This window comes from Anguilla anguilla, chromosome 9 (genome assembly GCF_013347855.1).
Source record: "Anguilla anguilla isolate fAngAng1 chromosome 9, fAngAng1.pri, whole genome shotgun sequence".
NCBI classification, from domain to species: Eukaryota; Metazoa; Chordata; class Actinopteri; order Anguilliformes; family Anguillidae; genus Anguilla; species Anguilla anguilla.
The window spans coordinates 32,482,887-32,506,401 of record NC_049209.1 but is presented as its reverse complement, the minus strand read 5'-3'; the positions used below and the strand labels follow the sequence as shown (position 1 = coordinate 32,506,401).

Sequence of the window (23,515 nt, the reverse complement as noted above, 5' to 3'; positions counted from 1 at the left end):
GTTATTTAATTTGTCAGGTTTGTATCCACTTCTGAATAGTGTTTAAAGCTTTGTGGATTACTTAAGTAGATTCAAAACTGATAGCTAAACCTCCCAGTTGCGTAGCTTTGGAAAATGTAACGTAATGCGTGACCAGTGTCCCTATCAAGATCAATTAAGCCAATAAGGAAAAGCAGAGGACCCAACTCTGATCATTGTGGGACTTCACTTCCCACAATGCTTTGCTCAGATAGAATCTCTCCTGCCATTACTCGTTGTTTGCTATCCTGGAGCTACTTCCCAGCCCATTCAGAAATAATTCCCTGTAATTAGTCACAAACGTCATTTTGACAACGAGTCTTGCACGTGGCACTTTATAAAATATTTTTTGATTGATAGAATCAAAAAAGCTTTGTAACTTCCTCAGAGAAGCCCAAGGTTTGCCTTCCCCTGTAAAACAACCGCGTCGGGATGGGGGGGCCAAGGTGGCCACAGCCACCGAAATAGTGCCCTGGCCTGCCCGTTTATCTTGGCTGAACCACCAACCCAACTGCAAAAGCCCACTAAGGTACTTCTGCCACATATAATTCTACGCAGGCCAAACAATATAAATTCTGTACCTCATGCTACGCTGTTGCTGCAAAAACCATGTTGGATATCCTATATGATGTTGTTTTCTTCAAGGAATAATTCCACCGGATAGTATCCAGTGTTTTACATGAGATGCCAGTGAGACTGGCAGGTCTGTTGTTTCCTGGATTACTTCTCCATATCCAATATCCATCGAGACATTTACCGAGTATGCTTTCAGGCTTATTTGGGACCTTCTCTCTGGTAAAACCCTCAATAAAATAAGTATCTAGGATATGAGTAATATCCTCATTCTTATAATGTAATGCTCCTTCCTTATTTGTAATGACATAACCTCTTCTTTGGCTTTATTTTTTAAACTCCATATTGAAAATTATTTTTAAAGTACTATTATTTGCATCTTTCAAAGACCCTTTCTGCTACCCTTATTTTTTAATAACCTTAGCAGGCATATTACATTGCTCTTCCTTATTCACTCAGTACTGTAATCTTTAAAAGTTTCTTCTGATGCCTGAAGCTCTGCCATAAAGGTTTATTCGTCCACCATGGTGACAGTTTTTAAGCTTTCTTTTTTCAAAACTTTGGAATGAGATCATGGTACGTACTGAGAACCTTTTTGAAACAATTTTTATTCAAAGTTGTTATTAGAATATAAGAACGTTTTTTATAAGAAAATAAAAAAATTAAAAATTTGAAGTTGGTGTAAGTGCATCAAAGCCAATGCAAATTTTACATCACATCTCCCCATATTAACATAAGTCTTTTGTGAGACTACAGACATTTTAAACTAACACAGGCAGAAAGCACAGAGGGAAGCAGACAGATTTTAAAAAATGGGACCACAGCTGACTGGGGAGTGGGGGGGGGTTTAGGGCAGGGGGAAAATAGTATATGTCAGTTCTGACTGCGTCACAAATCTCGCCTCACCGCTAAACATTTTTAACAGGATTTATAAACTGTACACATTTTAAAAGCCGTAGCAACAAGCATACAAGAAGACTGCATGCTGATATTTTGAAAAACAGGAATCATTTGTTATTTTGGTCACATGAAATCAACCCAAATAGCAAGCTGTGATGGTCAAACAGCGCATTGGCTACCAGTGCTGCTCAAATCTAACTTCAGACCATAATAATAACTGTAGGGAGTACAATAACATTGAACAACAAACATTGAAGTGGATAAACCATCAGTTGGATCATTTCATATTGACCAAGAATAGGACTAGGCAATACACTTCTACAGCAGTTGGAGCGCCCCAAGGAATTGGTCTAATATCTTTGGGGGATCTCGTTATGTGTTGCTTACCCTTTAACATAGTTCACACCATATACCAGTCCAAGATCATTTCCTGGTCCTGGATTCAATAACTTTACATACAAGGGGGATATTTAATCAAAAACGCGGTACACTTGCACTTATTTGTAAGGAAACTTAAGGGACAATATTGATTGAATTCAGGGCTTAATGTCTGAGTCACGTCATTCCCCTTAATAGCCCCTGAAGATGATCACACTTTATACGAAGAGAACCAACCGACTCAGCCTGTGTCAAAGGCATCCAGCAGTTCTGGCAGATGTCAGGGAAACAAAATAATCAAACTCCCACCTCAACAGGACAGCTTCTCTCCCATATGCTGACACTGGCAAAACAAGTCTACAGAGCAAAACACATCCAATTCCTCAAACAACAGCTCTCTGGTTCTGTGGTTATCAAGGCATGTAAAATGACAAAAATAATAATTTCCCTGTGTTACATATGAAAAATATACCATATTGCACATGCAAGGCCCATTACACTCCTTACTATGATTGTGTTATATTTTATGTGTGTTTAGTTTCTTTTTTATGGTCAGTTTTGTTCATGAATGTCTGTGACAGAATTTTTAAAAATCTGTCAAATTTAGTATTCCATTTTTGGAGGGATTTAGATAGTGATTAATACGACAAAATGTCTTATAGCATGGTATTACCTCCTTACAGAAGAAATGCTAAAAAGGGCACAAAAAACCTGCACTGTGCATACACTTAAATGTTTATCTGAACAATTACCAACATGGAATCTAAAATTGCTAAATTTTCTTCAGCATTCCACAGTTTTCCCTATAGGGTTGACATCTGTGAACAGAACTAAAAATCTGAGGGACGTAACCATAAAACGGTTATTTGAATTTGAATTAACCATGGGATTTTTCTTTCAAGCAAAATAATTGTCAGTGGTCACTGAAAGGATCTGGGTGATAGCTCCACCCTGTGTGAGGTTCATGGAACCTCGATAGCCCAGCACCGCTTTCCTGTTCCACATTAATCCCTCACTTACCCTGGTGCTGTTTTTCCAACAGGAAAAGAAACACACAGGACCCAACAGTACATTTAAACGTAAGAAGTTCCATGACGAAAACAGGCTTTTCAACCCATTTTGCTACCTTAAGTCAACCCTGGTCCCCCATACAAACAAAGGGTCTCTTCTACTACTACAATCTGGCAACCAATTATAAGCAACTAGGATATGAGACAGAATGGAAGGCTTACCACGGGTGGAAAGCTTCTTGGTGTTTATGATCTTGGCGGCATACTCCTGTCCCGACAGCACCTTCACGCATCTGCGCACCACTGAAAATGCTCCCCTGGGAAACGAGCAAGAGGAAAAACGTGCAAATTGACACAAATAAAAAATGACAATGAAAAATGGTGCTTTGATTGAATAAAGCCCAGGGTTTTACCGCCCAATGGGTTATCCAGGTTTTTCCCAGTAGTTTAGGGTTCATAAACTCTGTTCCTTCAGAATTCATGGTCTTTGTTCATTTAAAACCAGCAACCAGTTTAAACACAAGAAATCAAGTGAGATAACTACATGCTAACAGAGAAAACCAGCCGATCCTGGACCACAGTTATCCCTGAAAATGAATCCCACCCTTGATAATGATGAACAAGAAAGACCCAAAAAGATCATTCAAATTAAAGCAATGGCCAATATTTTAATTTAATAAATTCATTTATAGTATCAGAAATATGCACACTTCAGTTTTAAGTACTTTGCGCAATGATAAGAAGAGTTCTGTTTCATGATATCTTTGAATTTGAAAATTTCTTTGTGCTTTCTGGACGGTATGCTTCCTTTGACCTTCACAGCCCCATAACATCAGTGATCTGTATTTCACAGCAGGTATGGAGTCCTTTCCAATGTAAACGTTATTCTTCAGACATAAAATCCACCGCTGGTGTGTGATCAGAATATTTCTTTTTTGTATCATGTGATCCTATCATATCATCCGGTTTCAATCAAAATTCCAATGCCGTTTGGCAAACTCTATATGACTGTTCTTGTTGATTGCACTGAAAATAAGCTTTTTTCTGTGGCCTTTGGATTTTACTTTGCCGCCCAGAATATCCACTCACTGTGTATAGAGCAAATACGCACTTTCTTCCTCTAATAGCCAGGCTCTCGTGATTTTAAACTTTCACATAACTGTGGAAAGTGGTGGTCTTAATGTTTAATTTAATTGTTTGGAACCATCTCCTGACTTGTGCAGGTGGCTTTGTAGTGATGGTTGACACATGAATTTTTCATGTGTGTAAACTGAGTTTTAAACCCCACTGAAACAGGAAGTCATAGTACAGCTCCTTAAGATTGAGATTGGAATATACTATATAGCTTGTTAAACAGTCTTTTTCATTGTCTCTCAGCAATTATATTCTGCCAGCATTGTTGTTTATTTCATACAACCTTCTTTGCTCATTCTTGTCAAGGGTGTGAATCATTTTGGAGGACACTGTATCAACAGCTATAAATGGCATTGGTGTAGAACAGTGTGTCAGAACACACTCATACAGTACTCATACCTTGACTAAGATTTTAGATTTTCAGGCAAGGCAAGCACAGGGAACATGTCACCAAAGCAAAAACACTAAAGATGGATGGATGGATGAATAGATAGAGTTGCAAGACTTCCGCAGTAGGATCCACCGGTGTACACCAAGGTTGAAGCCGCTTTGCTCGTCTCCTTCAATATTGGGATACTTGGAGGAAGGACACAAAGATCAGTTTCCAGGGCACAAAGCAGATGAGGTGGTAGTGGAGGAAAGGAGGATATATTTTACGAGTATTGGAATGCATCCCTTCTTGTTTTTCCCCTCTCTTAAGTTCAGTTCAGCAGTGGTTCATCTCCATTTTTCTTCCCAGGTCACATGGGGGCAGGCGAGAGGAACCAGGAAACGGAAGGACGACAGAAGGCCGCTAGTCTGAGAGCACGGCGGCCGACGATTCCACGGAACGCAAGCAGAACAGCTGCAGCTCCCGCCACTTCCTGGTGGTAATCCGTGGGGCCGTGAGCGAATCCACCCATCGATTTAACCGCAGGGAATTTTGTGCATTTCTCTGGATTACATGAGAGCGGGCCACGACTCCATGTAATGGACGCTGGCACTAAACCAAAAGGGCTTTTCGGCATGAGAACACCGCGTTTGCGCTCCATGATGGGAGCGTATCGATGGGAAGAAATGCCCAACGCAGTGGGCTGAATGTGGGTGGCCGGTGTCCAGGAGTTTACAGCAAACGGGTTCTCTCACTTATGATTTCCTATATTCACCCTGTCAGCCGCCTTCATGTTCTTACAGTGTAATTCTTGAGGGTTAGGGAAAAAAGCATTTCATGCTGAATGATTTTGAAGAAATGTTAAACACAGTATGCTGAACACACACACAACCCCACACGCAATAAAATGGTATATAGTATTTTTCATTCCGATAAGTGTACATTTTGGTGACAGAAAAATGAACACTGCATTTTACTGCGCGTGCACTCACACACGCACATACACACATGCATGTACACGCACACACGCCAGCTCCATGATTTTGTTAAGTTATGTATGCGTAGGAGTGGGCGAGCCAAATGAATTAGCTCCTGTGTGGGTTTGTTTTAATTGATCGTTTTACTGTATTTTTGAACCCAGTATCATCATTTCTTGTTGAATTTGAAATGCATTCGCTGCAATTTCCCTATATATCTGGGAGGAGTCTTTATTTGGAGGATGGAGACAGATTGTAGCTGCTACAGTAGATATTGAATTATTAAATGTTAGCACACTGGAGTGTGGGATTAGCACGGCACTTGACAGGATTATGTAAGCGGTTCTCTCTGGGAAATATGTGCGGGAGGAACGAGGGCCAGGAGCCAGAGGGGTCAGAGGTCACTCTCTCGCCCGCTCACTCTCTCTCTCGCTCGCTCGCTCGCTGTTTCAGTGATGAGATTGTTCAGGTGATTTCTGTTCTCTACTGCAAAGGATGGAGGGGGGGGGCGGTGGATGACAAATGGTGAAATTACAGCAACTACATCTTGTATGAGATCCATTCGCCACAGATATGCGCGCGCACACACACTCAATCAGGCACACACACACACACACACACACACAAACATGGACGCACGGACACACACACACACCATGCCATAGCATACAAAAATGCCAACAGGCATACAAATAGAATCGCGCTCAAGTGAATTTACACACACTAACACACACACACACACACAGGCATACATGTCTGCACACAGTCACTCAAATGCATTCACACACACTAACACACAAAAATGCATGCGTTTACACACACACCCGAACCTTCACACTCAAAAACACACCTATACAAAATCGGAAATTCACGCCCACATACAGTAACATGCTCAATATTTCCCTCCCACACATTCACAGCTGTTATCCATGATCATCCCTGCATCAACTAATACGAAGATCAGACCACAGAGGAAGTCGCTCAGGTCAAACCTTCGCTGTAAATGGGCTGCTGCACTATGCCAGTTCCATTAACTTTTCATTGCGGTGAAAGAACATCTGCACAGCCGTTTTTACTGGCTTTTTTCCCAACTAGCAAATGCTTCATTTTGAAATTTCTGACATAATTACTTCCCAAAAGCAGCCCAAATATCAGGAAGAAGAAACATGGGATTCAAGAAATCCAGCCGGATTCGGGCCAGAGACGAGCGTATTCCATGCCACAAGACATCAAATATTAAAGTCCAGCCTCTGCGCTTCATTCCACTCCACTGAACCTGCAACTGGGCCTGGGGGGTGCATCTGACAGCATGCCCCCCCTCCCCAACCACACACACACACACACACACACACACAATTACACACACACGCATACACACACACACACACACACACACACACACATACACACACACACACACACACACACACAATTACACACACACGCATACACACACACACACACACACACGCATACACACACATACACACACACACAATTACACACACACGCATACACACACACAATTACACACACACAAGCATACACACACACACACACACACACACACAATTACACACACATATGCACGTGCACACACACATGCGCGCACATACATACACACACACCTGCATACACATACACACACACATATGCAAGTGCAACAGACACACACACACACACACACACACACATGCAAGCAGACACACATGCATACACTCACACATGCACACGTACATACACACACACCTACATACACATACACACACACATATACAGTGTATATACACGTGAAACAGCTTGCTTGCGCTGCACTCGCTGAGATGTGCGTATCCCCACATCGCGCTAACCCTTCTGTAAGAGAGAGGGACTTTGTTTCCTTGGTGTGAGAGTGCCACCTGTTCCCACTTCAATAAAACGCTGAGATCGACTCCCCTTCCCTATAGTCTCACTACACATTTCATACGCTCTGTTTTTATCGGACTCTTCTCACCTCTGTGTCTCACTCATTTGTTCTTGTCTCTGTCTCTTTCTCTGACTCTCCCTCACTCTCTCTCACACACAGACACACACACTCTCTCTATCTGCCTTTCTTTCTTTGTCTCTCTTTCTCCTTCCATATTTTTAAAACCATGCCTTCTTGCTTGCATGCATAAGCTTGTAAAACCTAGTGGTCTGGAAAAAAAATGTTTCTCTTCCAAGGCAACTTTATTTAATATTCTGATTGTTAATCCAATCAGTGCTCCCTACTTAATTCCCTGCGGAAGACCGTGCTGCTAATCTTGGCAGAACAAAGACCTGACCCTTTTTTCTGGGGCACAGCCAGCCTCCAGCATGAACCCCTCAACACCTTGCTGCTTGCACACCTGTGTCGCTCTCCGCATCACACCAGGGAGAAAAGTAGCGAGTGACGGTAACTTACTTGCCCAGTTCTTCGAAAAGCTGGTACTCCTCAGTGAAACGGGTGCAGGTGATGGTGGCCATGCCTGGATCGAAGGCTCTGGATCGGTGTGGTTTTTAAGGTCTGTGTGGTTCCGCGGGAGGAGGAGGCTGGTACGGCTGTGGAAGTCTAGCTCTGAGAACGGCGTCTCTATCGCTTCCCCCGATCTCCGGAGTGCAAGTGGTGGGGAGGTATGGGGGGGGGGGGGGGGAGACAGGGGAGGGCGGGATGCTGGGTTACAGGTTTGCCCCACCCACTTGCCTCTCTCCTCCAATCGCGGTTGGCCCTGGCTTTTGAATACTCAGCCCCCGTTGTCATGGCAACTGCATCCCCTCTCTACACACTCCACTCAGGCGGGCATTTCTGGCTCACAGTTGCACTCTTACATCAACACAGACACACACACAAACACACACACACAAACACACACACACACATACGCACACATGCTCACACAAATGCAGAAACTCATATTCACAGTATACAGTTTTCAGCTACATAATCCCAGGCAACAGCCAAAAAAAATAATTTTGGTTGAATTTCCTTGGTAACCACTCCTTTATAGCTAAGCTGTTGCCTTGGTGATGCGCAGAAGTCAAAAATGTACTTCTGATGTGGGGGATCACTGTGCCATATTCATTAAGAGATGAGAAATCTTCCTGTTCACACTTTGGCCATGTTTGATTCTGCTGGCACCATGAAGGAGAGAAGGAGCTATTGTTTCCAAACTGACTCACGTTTCTAATGGCTGCTTGTATGTCTTTCTAAACCTATTCTATCTGAATCTTTCTCTCTGTCTCTCTTCCTCTCACTCAGTTTATTATTTTTATCTCTGCAGTTTTGTGCAGTTCATTCCCAGAGAAGGTGATTGTCTCCTCCAGGTCATTTCTCTAAGGGCTCAGCTCAAGGGCAGCACATCAGTGAAACACTCCTTTGTCTGACAGGCAACATTGGGTTCAAACGTAACCGCCTTTTCCCAAAACTCCAAAACAAACTGCCACTGGCCCCTCCTCAAAGCCATTAATGTTAGTCCCCCCCACCACCTGAGCCTTTTTTAACACCTTAGCATGAACTGACAGGAGCTGGAGTAATGCCAGGCTGATTTTATGGAGATTTGACTACGTTCCTTCCATTACAGCACCCCCACACCCACCCCCACCCCCCTTTCTTTGATCAGAGTGTTGCTCTGGTTCCTCTGAGCTTTGCCCCCTTTGCCAGGGGACCAATCCACCACACCCTACCCTGCGCCCCCACCCCCACCTGCAAACACTGCCCCCTGGGGCAACACAATGCCCCAGCACACCTGTCTCATCCTCAAGTCTAGTGTCTGTTCAACGTGGGAGAGAGGAGGGTAGCATTAATGCTACCATCAGGCATTGACTGTACTGCAGCCCACACCTCCACCCACCCAATGAGAAACATTTACAAAACGAGCAAAAAAAAAAAAAAAAGACAGGAAATGGGAGACAGGAAAAATGATTCTCTCTATTTCCCTCTGGAGGTTTCTGCCCTGGTAAAAAAAAAAACAGAAAATCAGGATTTTTTTCCTGGGATTTGCAGCAAGAGGACTTCACTTCATCTGATCCTTTGAACTCTACATCAAATACTGCAAATAAACAGCGTGCAGAGTTGCAGTCAGAGACCAGAGACACAAATGGATGTGATTGGGTCAGCATCCGTTCACGCCACACAAACCAGCTGTGGTATCTCTTTGTTTCACTCTGTTTCTTTTTTTTCCTCCGCCCATGATTTTCTGATTTATTGCATTTATTCGCCACTAAATTGAAACTGATGCCAATTCCTGTCAAAAACACCACACCATCTTGTGGCTTACGTCACATTTCATCTTATTTCAGGTTCTGAGAGAAGCATCTAGAACAGGGGTAGGCAGCCCTGGTCCTGCAGTGCCAGTGATGTTAAGATAAGGTGCCACTCAGAGAAGGGGTGGAGATTATGAGACACACCTTGCTATTCAACAACTCCTATGGCCAATCAGGCACTGGCAGTCTGCCTGCGTCGACTGCGCAAGTGTGCTCCACTAACCCACCGGCTGAACAACGCAGTGAACTGGAAAGTGAAGAGAAGCAGCTGCAAGCAGAGCACAAAGAAAAAAAGGGAGTATTATGTTTTAATGATAGGTGACTCATTATTATCAGGTTATCAATTGTGTGGGTAGAACAGCGGTTAGCACTGTTGCTTCACGAGAAGGAGGTTCCAGGTTCCAGTTCCGGCCGGATGGAGTTTGCATGTTCTACCTGCGTTTGCATGGGTACTCTGGTTTCCTCCCTCAGTCCAAAGATACAGAAGTAGGCTCCAGGTCTCACTTCACAAAAGAGATGGTTAAGTACAGGCGAAATTAAAATAAAATCGACAGACACAAGCGTGCGCTCAAACACCGATTACAGAACATGAGGAGAAATGGTTCCATTGATGCTACCTGCAATCCAAGGAAGCTGGGGCGTTCTGCTCGTGTCCGGTCATCCATCTCCGAGCTCTGCTCGATAATGTGAAAAAGAAACTGAAAAGACTAATTGAAAAAGGACTATGATAAAGGCACGGGGCTGGCGCACACCATTGATTACATACCCCTAGCCAACACAGTCGACACAGAGATAAATAATAAGCAGCGTGCGCTTGCTGACGCGCTCATCATTGTTCTTTTCCGATGCCTTCTGTCGGCCACGTTTGAGCAGCTCTAACAGAACTAATGCTAGCTGTCAGTGCTGCTTCTAAAGCACAGTGTTACATTGATTCAGTTGCGATGCTCTCCTTCTAAGACCTGAGGCTGATAATGAGTGACAGTCATTCTGATAGCAGCAGCCTTTGAGGGCTTTTAGTGATTCTGACAGTCTCTCTCAGTCTCTAATGGCTGCTTATTTTTCTTTCAAATCTTTCTAAAACTATTCCTTGCTCTCTCACTCACACATACTCTCTCTTTCTGTGTTGCAAGAGGATATTGGCCACTTTTAGCTGTTTGCATCTATGTTGGCCCTAATTCTGGGTGTCTTCTGACCTCTTCTGGGTGACCTTTTTATACAATACAGGGACTACAGTAGGGGACAGAGAAAGTACAGGTCCACCGCATAGGGTCAAAGAGGCAGAGAGCCCAATATTAGCTACTACTGGAGTATGTTTTAGAGAGGGAAATCATTTGGGAGATTGTTGTGTTCAGGTAAATTCCCCAAACAAAATCTGCACTAAACAAGTTGTTGTTGTCCTCCACTTTGGTCTAGAACCACAATCTATCTACCAATCTCCAAGGCTAAATGTTATTGATTGAATCATCAAGCCATGTAGAACACCTCAGCTGGATTCTGACAAGTTCTGAAGGCCCTTTTTAGACGAGCATCCTGGCATTCGCTGGTTTATTTTTAATCATTCGTGGCCAAGTGCGCCTTATATAATGATGTCTGGGCCAATTTTGCAGGGTGCCATTCAGACACTGTGTCCACCAACAGGTACTTTCCATCACAGTGTGGTGGCGGTTCTTCCCAGTCACAGATTCATGCTGTTCTTTACTTCACTGATGCGTTGCTGTTCTTTTCTCTGCTACTTTTCACTCTGCTCAGCTATATTGTTCAAACATTGTTCTTTATCTCATTGTTTCAATCTGTCCACAGCTCTCGGTTAAATGCTTACTCTTCTTACTTAACCCATCCATTATCTAACCCACTTATTCCCAGTCAGGTGTCACAGGGGGGCTGAAGCCTATCCCAGCAAGCAGTGCGGTGAGAGGCAGGAATACACCCTGGTCAGGTCACCAATCTATCGCAGGCTTACTTAACAAATAAATCTGAAAAGATTGTGCAAATATGTCTCGCAAGTTCTGCCCCCGCCTCATGCAATGTTGTCCCTCATGTATCCATTTTAGAACCACACCTATTTCTGTATGCCAACATTGTATGTTAACACTCAAATTGTTCCCTTTCTGCTGATGACACGGACATGTTCCTATCGAAGCAAGATATACGTCAAATGAACTCTGAACTGACTACGGACTTTAATTCCTCTGCAAATGACTCCATGTAAATCATTCGTCCATAAATGTATTTCACATTTCCACCAAGGTGATACTCCCTAACCTCCCCCAATAACATCGGCTAAACAAACTATCAACATCACTACATAAGCCATTACACTTTCAGATACACTGAAATTTGGCCACATTTCAATTGTTCAGCATTTAAATATCTCAATACCATAATTCTATCAGCTTTATTTTATTTCTCATAAGATTAATTTACAACTCCCATCTTGGGCTCCCAACTCCAACTTCCTTTATAAATGGCCTTCATTTAAAAAAATATTCTTCTTTCACCTCAATCAAATTTTATTTTCGGCTTCAAAATAATGACCTCCACCAATCATGGAGCTGAAGGGTTTTTTTGGAAGAGCATCCTGGACGAGCATAATGCCTTACTCAAACACACCTCAAAAAGAAACGCCCAAATCACACAATGAATCGTATCCTTAACCGCAATGGGAAGACTGGGAGATAGAAGGCCATTTAAGGACTCTCAAGATGCATTAAGTAACCACCAGTCGTGTGACAGGCCCGATTAGGGCCATGAACTCGAGAGGACCATAGAACCCAAACATTAAGCTCACTGCTCCCACCTAGTGTTTGTGATGAGGCTGACAAATTGCTCATGCCAGTTCGAGAAGTCTTTGGTTTACATTTCTTATGATGGTCATTGCGGAGGCTGAGGGAAAATTGGGACAAGCTCTTACAGATATTAGCCCAATTATAGTCAATCCACAAACATACTGCAAAACTGTGCAAAAATATTTGATTGTTTCTGCCCCAGATTTCCCCAAATGGTTACATCACAGTACTGCTCACCATACTTGTGTGTAGCAACATTTGGATTGCCATAATTTTATTTTGTATAAACATCCTGGAGCAGTGTAACTGTATCCCCAAGCCACAAAGCATGTGCTATTAAATCAGCTCTGCGAGAGGAGTTGAAGTACAGCTCTAAGCTTGCGGATGTCAGTTAATTTCCATGGTAATAGTTATGATAATTTTGCACCTTCCTGACCTCTATCATAATTACACTTCTGTTTGCAAAAAGGGGCCACGTTCCTCCGTAGTATAAATCACGAATGTCTTAATTTATCAGTATTAATAATTTTATCAATTTATTATGCAGTCTCTTTCTGTATCATTATATTACTCTTACTGTTCAAGATCTGATAGTTGTTTCTTTTTTAAGTTCACTGTTATTAAGTACTGACAGACAGGTAGAGAGGTAGAGAGAGGGATGGGGTTGAGATAGAGTGCCTGTGTGTGTTGGAGAGAGAGAGAGAGAGAGAGAGAGAGATGCAGTCTGTAGGAAGCCATAGGTCAGGTCATGTCATTTATTTCGGGAGCTCAGCTGACAGCTCTGTGAAGGGTCGCGGGTTTGGGGCAAAGCAGCCGCTTGTGTGCCTGACCGGCCGACCGCTCGATGGCATCGGTAAAATCAATGTTTGTGCTCCCACGGACGTTCGCGACCGCTGCTTTCAGACGAATAGCGACATCTCCATGGAAACCACAAAACATTGCTGAGGCACAGCTGCTGTTTCTTTGCGGAGTTACAAAAACACACATACACACACACACAGCAGAAGTTCAGGTCGGGTGTATCTTTGTCGGTGGGAGTAGCCACGGGAACCGGGAGTAACAGCCACTCTGGGATATTTCCTGTCTGCGATCTGATACCAGACCACTGCAGCTTTTCTCAAGTGGATGTCTGCTCACCTCCTCATACATTGTCCAGGCTTCTGGCACATAACATTATGTTTACATTACAGGCATTTAGCAGACGCTCTTATCCAGAGCAACTTACACAACTTTTTACATTGCATTTACACTGCATCCATTTATACAGCCGGATTTATACTGAAGCAATGCAGGTGAAGCTCAAGGGTACAACGGCAGTGTCCTACCTGGGAATCGAACCAGGTCCTTACCCATTATACTACACTGCCGCCTACAATGCCTGGCACAGTTCCGTCACTAGGGATCGGGCTCCAATAGGAGCCGGTCGTTGCCTTCAGCGCGTACGCACAGGTTGATCACCACGGCCGACGGAGCCAATGCCTGCAGCCGCAGCTGTGAGCACAGTGCCGCCAGATTGGTTTCACCTCGCACCCTGTAAGATTCTGACATGCTCTCCGGTTGTAAGTCTAGAACCACCTCCTGCCATTTCCGCCCCTTTAAAAAAAGAATTAGACACACCTGGCTCAGGTCCTGAGAACGTGACCTTTACACAGATTTTTTAAACAAAATTAAACCGAGACTCAAAACTTATTTTAACTGGGTGAAGAAGGATAGAGGGAGGCTGTGCTGAAATGAGGGGCTTCTCAGAGACTTAAAATTGTTTGTAAAAGTGAGTGTGTTTTTATTTCAGCATCCCCAAAGGGATAGTTTGCTTTGGTATAACAGGGTGTTGTGGTATAATGTAATTTTGTGGAGCTTACTCCATTGTATTTGCATAGTTTGCGCACACGAGCAACATGTGCCATCCCCGCTGACCGTTAATGGTACTGCCGTTCCTCCCGGTTGCCTGGCTCCCAATTTACTCCCATTCATTTTCAAGAACTCGTCGAAACTCATTTTTTGGTAGCACAAACTAACTATGGAAGATAACAGATTGATGAAAAAAATAGTACTGACCTACTAGTCCACAGGGTAACTAAACAGGCAAGGACACGGCCAGGGATTTTGGGCCCCATAAAAAGATCTCACAATGAGCCCCACCACCTGAGGGCACCCAATTTCTGCACAATTACAGCACATTTTTTGAGGGCCCCAGTCAGTCATGGCCCTTGGAATCATCATAACTCTACACCTCCCCAACAGGGCAGTGCATAATTAGTCAATATATAGATTTAATCAAGAGAACATTCCCAGTATCATAACAAATAGCATATGGTTGATTGGGAGCATGTAGGCTGCCTCTATCAACTGTACATGAGGTTAATTCTTCCAAGGCATTGACTGTGCAGCTGAGCTGGTTGACTGTAGAGTGAAGGAGCCAAGGCTGGTAGGGTGTTGCTGTGCTGAAACTGACCAAGTACACAATTGGGTATTCCAAATTGGGTAACCATTGGAACAAAAAACTATAATTTCAAAGCTTTGGAAGACTCAGGTCTAGACAAAAGTGAAAGCTGAAATATGAAACCTTTTCAGCACAGGCTTGCATTGATAACATGCGTAATGACCTCCTCTATTATCACTTTGATAAATCATGTTTTCACCTTTAAAGAAAAATGACCCGTGGTCACATTTTATTTTTCTAATTCAAAAAAAGTGTGAATTTCCCTAATAAATATTTAATAAAGACCTTTCAGATAAAGGTCAGCTACACATAATCATGCTTCTTGTGTAACAAACAAATTTTGTTCACAGTTTATACATGAAACCAGACGTCTGCACCAAAATTAGAGCTCACATTTGCTCCAAGCTCACATTTGCTAATCAGTTAGTGGAATTAATTATCATTTAGAAACATTAACAGTAACATTACAAGTAATATTTCGTCATAAAATCTGGAATATGTGCAAGACGATTAATGCTATTTTGAATAACATAATAGGTCATCAAAGTGAATGTGTGATCCATGGTAATTTTAGCGAATGGGCTGTCAGGTTTGCTATATCCAAGAAAACATTTGCCAAAATAGCCATTCATGATGTTAAAATATGAACTGTATTCCTTTTTCAAATCAGGTGTTGAAGATGTATTCTTATTTAACAAACATTCATATTTTCAAAACATCAGTGAGATCAGATTTTTAGCCAGTCGGAATATGAATTTCACAGTATGAGGAATCTGTTGAGTCAGGCCTATATTGATTGGGTTTGTCAGTCGTTTCTTATGCGGACGTATGTTTATTGTGATTGAGCATTGCTCCAGTGCTGCCATATGGAAGCACTATTTCTACATTATAAATGTTTGCATTAAACTTGTTTTTCCCTTATTTTCCCATCACAGGTCCAGATGGCAATTTTTTATTTCTCCCGAGTGTGAAATTTTGCAAAGACAGTTAATCTGATTTATTGTTCGGTTTCTTCATAACACAAATGATTTTTGTCATGTGATATCCTTAAAGGCATAGAGCACTACAGAATTGTAATTTTTTTGTAATTCGTCATCCATTGTGCAAGTGCGCTATTATTTTAAGTGTAATGAATAGCAATGGCATCTACTCCACACACTAAAAAAACAAACAAAGATGCCAGTTGCAGATATAAAGTGATTAGATCAGGCATTTGTACAAGGCCAGACCACAAATGTATGTCATGACATAGGAGTTCATACATTGCAAGTACCTAGCACAGTAGCAATTAAACACAAGTAATTAAGCAAAGCATTAATAATTTAACATAATCAATTAAAACATTTTTTAAAAGCCTTCACCATTACCCAGAGAGAGACATAGAGAAGAGAGTATTGAAGACATAGTGGAAAGAGAGAAAGAGAAACATATAATTGAGGGCGTGAGAGAGAGAGAGAGAGGAAGAAAACATTGAAGCATTAAAGAAAGAGACAGAGAGAAAGAAATCAACTGTCTTGTTAATGAACTCTTGGTCCCAGGCAAATTATTAAGCTCAAAATGAAACAAAATGTGCCGACCACGAGACATGAAAGTGAAATTAAAAGTAGTAAATCACCGCGCTCACAGCGAGTGAAGCGTCTCATGGGATTTATGTCGGTAATCTGCATGAATTATTAGGCCAGTTAGCCCATCATTTATGGTGCTGTTTTTCCCATTGAAAAGATGGAGTAATATAGATACTATATTCCCATTCCATGTATACTGGTATCTAAAAATATCTATAAATACCTTTGCTGTGGTGCGTTCTTACAGTGAAATTGGCTGAAAACAAACAGATTTTTTTTTCAAAGGGGGAATCGAAAAAACTGAAAATCCAGACAAAATGGGGAGAATCGGTTATGACCTGTCAAAAAATTTACGCGCCCCACACACACACTCTCTCTCTCACTCTCTCTCTCTCCCTCTCACACAAACGCACACACATGCACACACACACGCACACACACACGTACAAATATATATTTTGTGTGAATTTTAATTTATTCGCTGCGACCGCAGCTCTATTGCTCTGTCGGTCGGTCGGTTGGTCCACAAAAAGTGTCCCACCCCGTAACGGCCCCAGGAGGCTGAACTTTGGCATGGACGTTGGTCATGACCGAAGGTAGAGCTGAGTAACTTTCAAGGCCGACTGACCAAGAGGGGGCGTGGCGATGGGCATGGCCTTTCACAAAAAGGTGCATAACTCCCGAATGGAGCCACAGATTTGCACAAGATTTTGTGGAAAGGTTGGTCATGAGCCAAAGAAGAGGTCACAAGTTTGTGTGAGGGTGTGTGCATGGATGCATGCACACATGGATGCATGCGCGTGTGCGGTCGCAGCTATTGCAGATTCGCGCTTGTCTTTTTCTGCGGGAAGCTTGTCAGAATAGCATTGTCTCTCATGAACACAATGTTGCTTTGAGAAAAACTTTGCAGGTGGTACACAGGTGAACTAGAAACAAGTACATAGTCTTGCTATTCACAATTGTATATCATCAGCACTACATCTGGCAAAATATCTAGTTCTATGAAAACAAAAAACATAGTCTGTCTTTTGAATGCATGCGTTCCGACAAAGCAATGCAATATTCATGCTATCACGGCACTGTTTTCTCAAGGCACTGTGTTGACAAGGTGGGGAGACAGAACAAATTAGGCAGGCATTTGTGTCAATAAGGCGGATTTACACCAGAAGCTGTGCCGTTTCGGTAGAAGTTGAAGTGCTCACCCCACTGTGAGAAGGCAGCGGGGACCGGCTCAGTCGGCCACAGTCATCCCTTTCACCACGCCGTCAACAGCAGGGACCGAAAGCCAGTTTCCCAGCAGGCTGAATCCAGGACCACTCACATTTGCTGAAAACTGTATGTCAGTCAAGGCGTAAAAAACCAATGAAATACCGTGCAATCCCCAGCTCACTGTTTCACATCTACAGTTATCACATTCGCACTGCAAACTCCATAACCAGCCCCTACGGGCTGTAATCCATTCACCTGAAAAATGCTATTTTAATTGCTGTGCAGTATACTGCATAAGCATTAGCGTTGATAGGTTTAATGTTTTCTTGTGACTCTGAGAGTCCGTCCATAGTTCCTAGACCAGTCCTGGTTCAGAGTGATTAAATCTCTTCAGGGACTCCACATATAGAGTTTCATGGAATGGCTACTCTACTTGAGAGACATTTTTTGGCTTGGAGTGGAGACACACAGGGGTTCACGCATGGATGAGCTCAAGAGTGCAAACATCTTGAGGAAATGTGCCAAAATATAATTTGGCAGACTATCCAATAAGGTGGTCTTCATAAATGTACTTCACAAATGTGCAGCAGGAAGAGATACATACAGCATATGCACTTATTTTCATCGCTGTACAGCAACTGGTATAGCACCCCTATGATGGCCAAAGGATGTGAACATGTGCTTGAGTTACTGTTAAAGTTCTCTACAGATCTACCAAGTTTAGTCAGATTTTGATAAACTATGTTGACTTAATGGCTATGGCTGCAAAAACAAATTAATAACAATCTTTAAAATAACAAGAGGTGCCTAACACACTGACCATCGCATTGACAACAGCTATTATGATTATTAAAGATCTTGATAATAAAGTAGGTGATATGGTTTGGGGTAGTTGTGGGGCATCCAACAAGAATGCAAACACAGGTGTCCAAGTGCCACTTTTCATTCTTTTCTAATGCACATGCATATGGTTCTATAAAAACACAAGAGTTCAACTATCTTTACAATATTGCACTCATTAATTACATTAGGTAAACAATGTGAATAAATAACAAGCATGTGTGCATTTAAATAAAACTATCCAGACAACATATTTAAACAGTAACAGGATATCTATTTTTATATTGACAAAGAAGGAATAATATTTCAACGTTTAGCAGTTTACAGATAATGATCATTAATGTTGCAGAAAGTCTCAAAAGTTAGCACACTTCGCCCATCATGGATTATGCTTACGCATTACAAATTGGGTAGCGGTGCCAATTTAGGCCTGTAGCTGCATCTGCGCTATTTACATAGGCGATCAATATCACGTTTTATTTGCAAATGAGCACATACAAATAGTATCGTTTAAATTACAACCGCAAATTCGCGACAATAATACGTGTTTACACAACCAATCTGTTAGATGTAAACTACCTCGTTCAGAATGCTTAGCTACATTACCACAACATTCGCATGCATTTGAGAACCATGCTGTTGTAAACATCGGAAAATTATGCTACTGCATTAAATGCCTTGCTATCGAGAGGTAACAGAACAAAGAAAAGAAACTTACAGCTTTCAGGTATGCACACACATGCACAGAGACAATAATGAACACGGTTCAGAGCACCGCTAAAACTTCTTGTTATTTACAACCACGAACTTAACTAGGGGCGTGCTTTTAACTATCAAATGTCAATCGCGTCTTATTAACCAATAAGAAAATTGAGAAACAGGAAAGGGGAAAATTGTCTCCATACTGATCCTGGCCTTATAAACAATGATAGTGGTAATCCTCATTGATTTAAGAGAGGACAGTGTGACTTCCTAGTCTCCTATTCTCCGTATGTCCCCCATTCCTACTCATCCCTAATTTACTTCCTCTTTAGAGTTCCAATTAAATCGCAAACTACGTACAACTCTGCAATGGATTGGTGACCTTTCCAGGGTGTATTTCTGCTCCTTGCCCACTGCATGCTGGGATAGCCTCCAGTTGCCTCCACCTCCAGGACCCTGACCTGGAATAAGCATTTTAGAAAATGAATGGACATACAAAACTTACAAAAAAGCCAACATACCAAAAAGCAACACAATACGACCAGTACTGTGTGCGTCATGGTTAATGTCCTGTCCCTGTAGTGCCATAGTCAGGGTAAGTCTGCAGTGCAAGCTCAGAGCATAAAACCAGAAGGCTGGTGTTTTCTTTGGCAGGGCAGAGGGATTATCTGGCACTGTAATCTCTATGGCTGGCCAGGAAAGCTCTTGCCGGGGCCGTATCTAGCACATGGCATTTGGGACCCGAAAAAATAGAAATGGGAAGCTCCCGAAAGGCATGTGCACCTGAGGCGCTGGTTCCCAACACCAACTGTCCCCCGTCCGGCAGAGCCGCCATGGTCGGCACACACACGGTCAGGATTCAACAGCAGACCGTGACATGTACGCATGGTAATCTCTCCACCAATCACCTGAGGAGGTGATACTGAGCGGAAAAATTCATTGGACACACAGCTGCACCAATTCTTTTCCCACACTCTGAGTGCTGTCTCAATTGCCCTTTGCCTCTCAAAACCACTGCCCCCACCCCCCTCCCAACCCCTCGCCCACTTACATCAACGTCACCAAAAAGCAGCTGTAGGAAGGTCACATGACAGGCCTCACAGTTCTAATAAATCTTAGATCCATCTGGAATGGTAACAGGAATGTTATCTGCAGCCTTGTTCCCTTTAAATCCAAAGGAATATACTCTGAAAAAAAGGTCAGAACAAGATAAATCTTTCTTCTGTCTGCCAGGATATAATCTCCCACAAGAATGTCAAGTTGTCTTCGGAAGTTCTCACAAAGGCCTTTCATCAAAACTGGAATTTATCCGGTGACAAAACTGCAAAGTGTCTGCACATCCACATATAGAATGGATAGTATTTACATAAAAACAATACTCTGCAGATACATATAATCATACCTCATATTCAAAGAACCGATGGCTAAATTCATTCACTTACCTTTGCTTCTTCCATAGTTTTCCATGAAATTATCTCTGCTCTTTTCCTGAGGTCTGGAAACAATTTTCCAGTTATTTCCATAGTAATCCCTGGATTTCTTCAGTTTTTTCTTTGCCCGGCACTTTGTATTAGAATCACTATAAAAATATGCTTTGATCAGTTGATTGAATTTAGATATGAAGACAGTGAGATAAAGAGATCAAACTCCATTGAAATATCCTCTCTTCACATTGAAAATGTAATGGAAGTTTTCTCTTTATTGAAAAAAGAAAAATAATGCAGGATCTGAAGTATACCTGGCAGAGGGGTTTTTTAACCTTAAGAAGGCTACAGGTTTTAAACTCAGGTTACCTCATAAAATTACCTCATGAATCTACTTTAAACTACATTAATGCTCCCATGAAAAACATATAATTGATAAATACTTTGTATTATATATCATATCATTTTATTGCCCTCCATAGAACAGAACTTTTAGCTTTTTAAAGAACAGATTGTTCATGTAAGGCATGTACATCTCCCTCTTGTCTGCTAAGCCAAATACATAGCGTACACACTGTACCCATTCCCTGCATAAGACCAGCACCAGTTCCTCCCACTCCCCATGTATTTGTATATAACACAGAACATCAAGTTTATCCTGGTTTTCGCCTTCGCCTCAGTTCATCCCTGGATCTGAAAACTGGGAGCTGTCTGTAGAACCTTCCCTGGAGTCTGTTCCAACACACACACACACACACACACACACACACTCACCCACAGGCACAGACACACACACACACACACACTCACCCACAGGCACAGACACACACACACAGGCACAGAGACACACACACACCAACACACTCACCCACAGGCACAGACACACATGCACACACACGCACAGACACAGAGACACACAGGCACATGCGCACACACACACACACACACACACACACACTCACACATACACTGGCACACACACACACACACACACACACACACACACTGGCACACGCATGCACACACACACACTGGCACACACACGCACACACACTCACACACACAGGCACACACACAGGCACACGCACACACACCCACAGACGGATCCCGCGAGATTCCCTGACAGCTTTACAGCTGACAACCTTGGCTCCTCACCTCAAGGGATGACTTTCCAAAAAAAAAAAATGACACCTGACCCATTTCGAAAAAAAAGAAAAAAAGAAAATCTAAGCCAGCCACATCATCAACAGCTCTCCAAGGAAGAACGGGGGGAAAGTGTGCAAGAGTGGGTTTTTTTTCATTAACACTGGCAACCTGTCCGCAAAAAGACAAACAGCAGGCCTTCCCCTCCCCCTCCACTACCCTTCTCGTTTCACCACCCCCTCTTGCCTCCTGCATCCTGAAATGCTCTGCCTTTCTGGAACTTTCTGGAATCAGGTCAGGCCTCAGTGCTCACCAGCCTAAGCTCCTTTTTTGTTTGCTTGCTTTTTGAACATTTTTGAGAGAGCTCATCTCATGCAGGAAATGGTGGCAAGCTGAGCTTTCCAGCTGAACAGGAGCTGGCTACATCTTAGCCTTTTTTCTTTTCTTTTTTGTTCTGGTTTTGGTTTTCTTCGCTACTGATTTCCAGGATTTACTACTTGTCATTTTCACATAGACATTTAGCAGACGCTCGTATCCAGAGCGAGATAAAAAGAAAAAGTGCATGCAAAACATTTTAGGCAAGCTGATGTTAAGTCGTTAGGGTCACAGTTGATAGTAGCTATTACACAACTTACTTAGAGGTAGTTAGTAAATACATAAACCTACAATATAAAGTTAAGTGCCACAGCTGGTGCAAGAGCAAGGCTTAAAATATAGTGCTTCAATTATGGGGGTACTCAACACAAAAACAGATGTAAAATGTATACACATGTAAATGTCATGTTGTAAACACTGATTGTACTCACATTCACCTTTTGATCTCAAATCCAAACTCCTTAAGTACATGGAAAAAAATAACAAATTTCACTCAACTGTTCACACTTGATGAGAGCACTGTAGTTCGTTATGTAGTATACTGTGGGTGGGGCTAGTAAAGTCATGAAAAATATGGAGAGTTCTGAATTAACAAGCAAGTCCACAGGTCGGTTTACAGCCTGTGGAAAACGTTTACAGCATCTCTGGTAGTGAGGAGCTCATTCCATCACATTGTGGGGGGGGGGGGGGGGGTTGGCTAGGGAAAAGGAAAATGAAATGAACACCGCCGAAAGGGGGGCCTTAAAGAGAAGGAACAGTAAGACGACCAGCTGACACAGAACAGAGCAGTCAGGCGGTGTGAGTTTGATGATGGATTACTGGGACTGGAGTAGTCCTGCTTTTCATTAGTCCCACCGGCAGGAGGCGGCGGTGGAGGGAGATGTGGAGAGGAGGCTGACGTGCGTGAATTTTAGCTGAATATTAACGAGATGAGTGGCAGAGTTCTGAAGGACTAGGAGAGCCTTAATGGCACCTGCAGCCAAGACCAGCTGAGGGGATTTAAGGTTATTCAGTTCCAAATAGAATACACGCATCGCACTGAACTGTGACAGTTAAAACCGTAAACATATTTGCTGTAACAAATAAATTCTAATTTATTAATTGATTTATTTTGGTTGGTTAATCAATGAATGAATGAATGTGTGTGTTGGCAGTATTGCATTGCCTCGTCTGTTTCCATCTTTTCCAGGCACGGCTTCTTAACATTGCTTTCTCTCCCAATGACATCCTGACCACCACAAGTTTCGGAATTAATGTTGTTTTATTATCTGCCAGACATCCAGAGCAGAGTAGACATATTTAGGTTGCAGCAACAGCTGTGCAGAGGGGATGAATTCACAGCTTCACTTATTTCCACAAAAAGAAGAGTTGGAGGGAGTTTGTCCACAGGGGCATGGATAATTCCTTCTCG

The 23,515-nt window shown here is 42.6% G+C and overlaps 1 protein-coding gene and 1 long non-coding RNA gene across 4 annotated transcripts in view; both read right to left on the bottom strand.

Moving 5' to 3' along the window:
- LOC118235731 (calcium/calmodulin-dependent protein kinase type II subunit alpha-like) overlaps nucleotides 1-7,995 on the bottom strand; it is an 85,447-nt gene extending 77,452 nt beyond the window's left edge. For 2 of the 3 annotated variants that reach the window (XM_035433446.1, XM_035433445.1), the window contains exons 1-2: nucleotides 7,783-7,995; nucleotides 3,102-3,196 (exon numbers count right to left, since the gene is read on the bottom strand). In XM_035433446.1, coding sequence (XP_035289337.1) covers nucleotides 3,102-3,196; nucleotides 7,783-7,844 — 157 coding nt within the window. In that variant the 5' untranslated portion in view covers nucleotides 7,845-7,995. The remainder of the gene's footprint in view (nucleotides 1-3,101; nucleotides 3,197-7,782) is intronic. The other variant, XM_035433447.1, reaches the window with a different exon arrangement.
- Nucleotides 7,996-9,898: 1,903 nt separating this feature from the next.
- On the bottom strand, nucleotides 9,899-21,211 carry LOC118235486. Its single transcript, XR_004766855.1, has 6 exons — nucleotides 20,605-21,211; nucleotides 20,214-20,349; nucleotides 19,179-19,623; nucleotides 17,614-17,744; nucleotides 10,238-10,294; nucleotides 9,899-10,123 (listed from the first exon to the last, which is right to left on the bottom strand). It is a non-coding gene; the product is annotated as an uncharacterized LOC118235486 (long non-coding RNA).
- Between the last annotated feature and the right edge of the window lie 2,304 nt (nucleotides 21,212-23,515).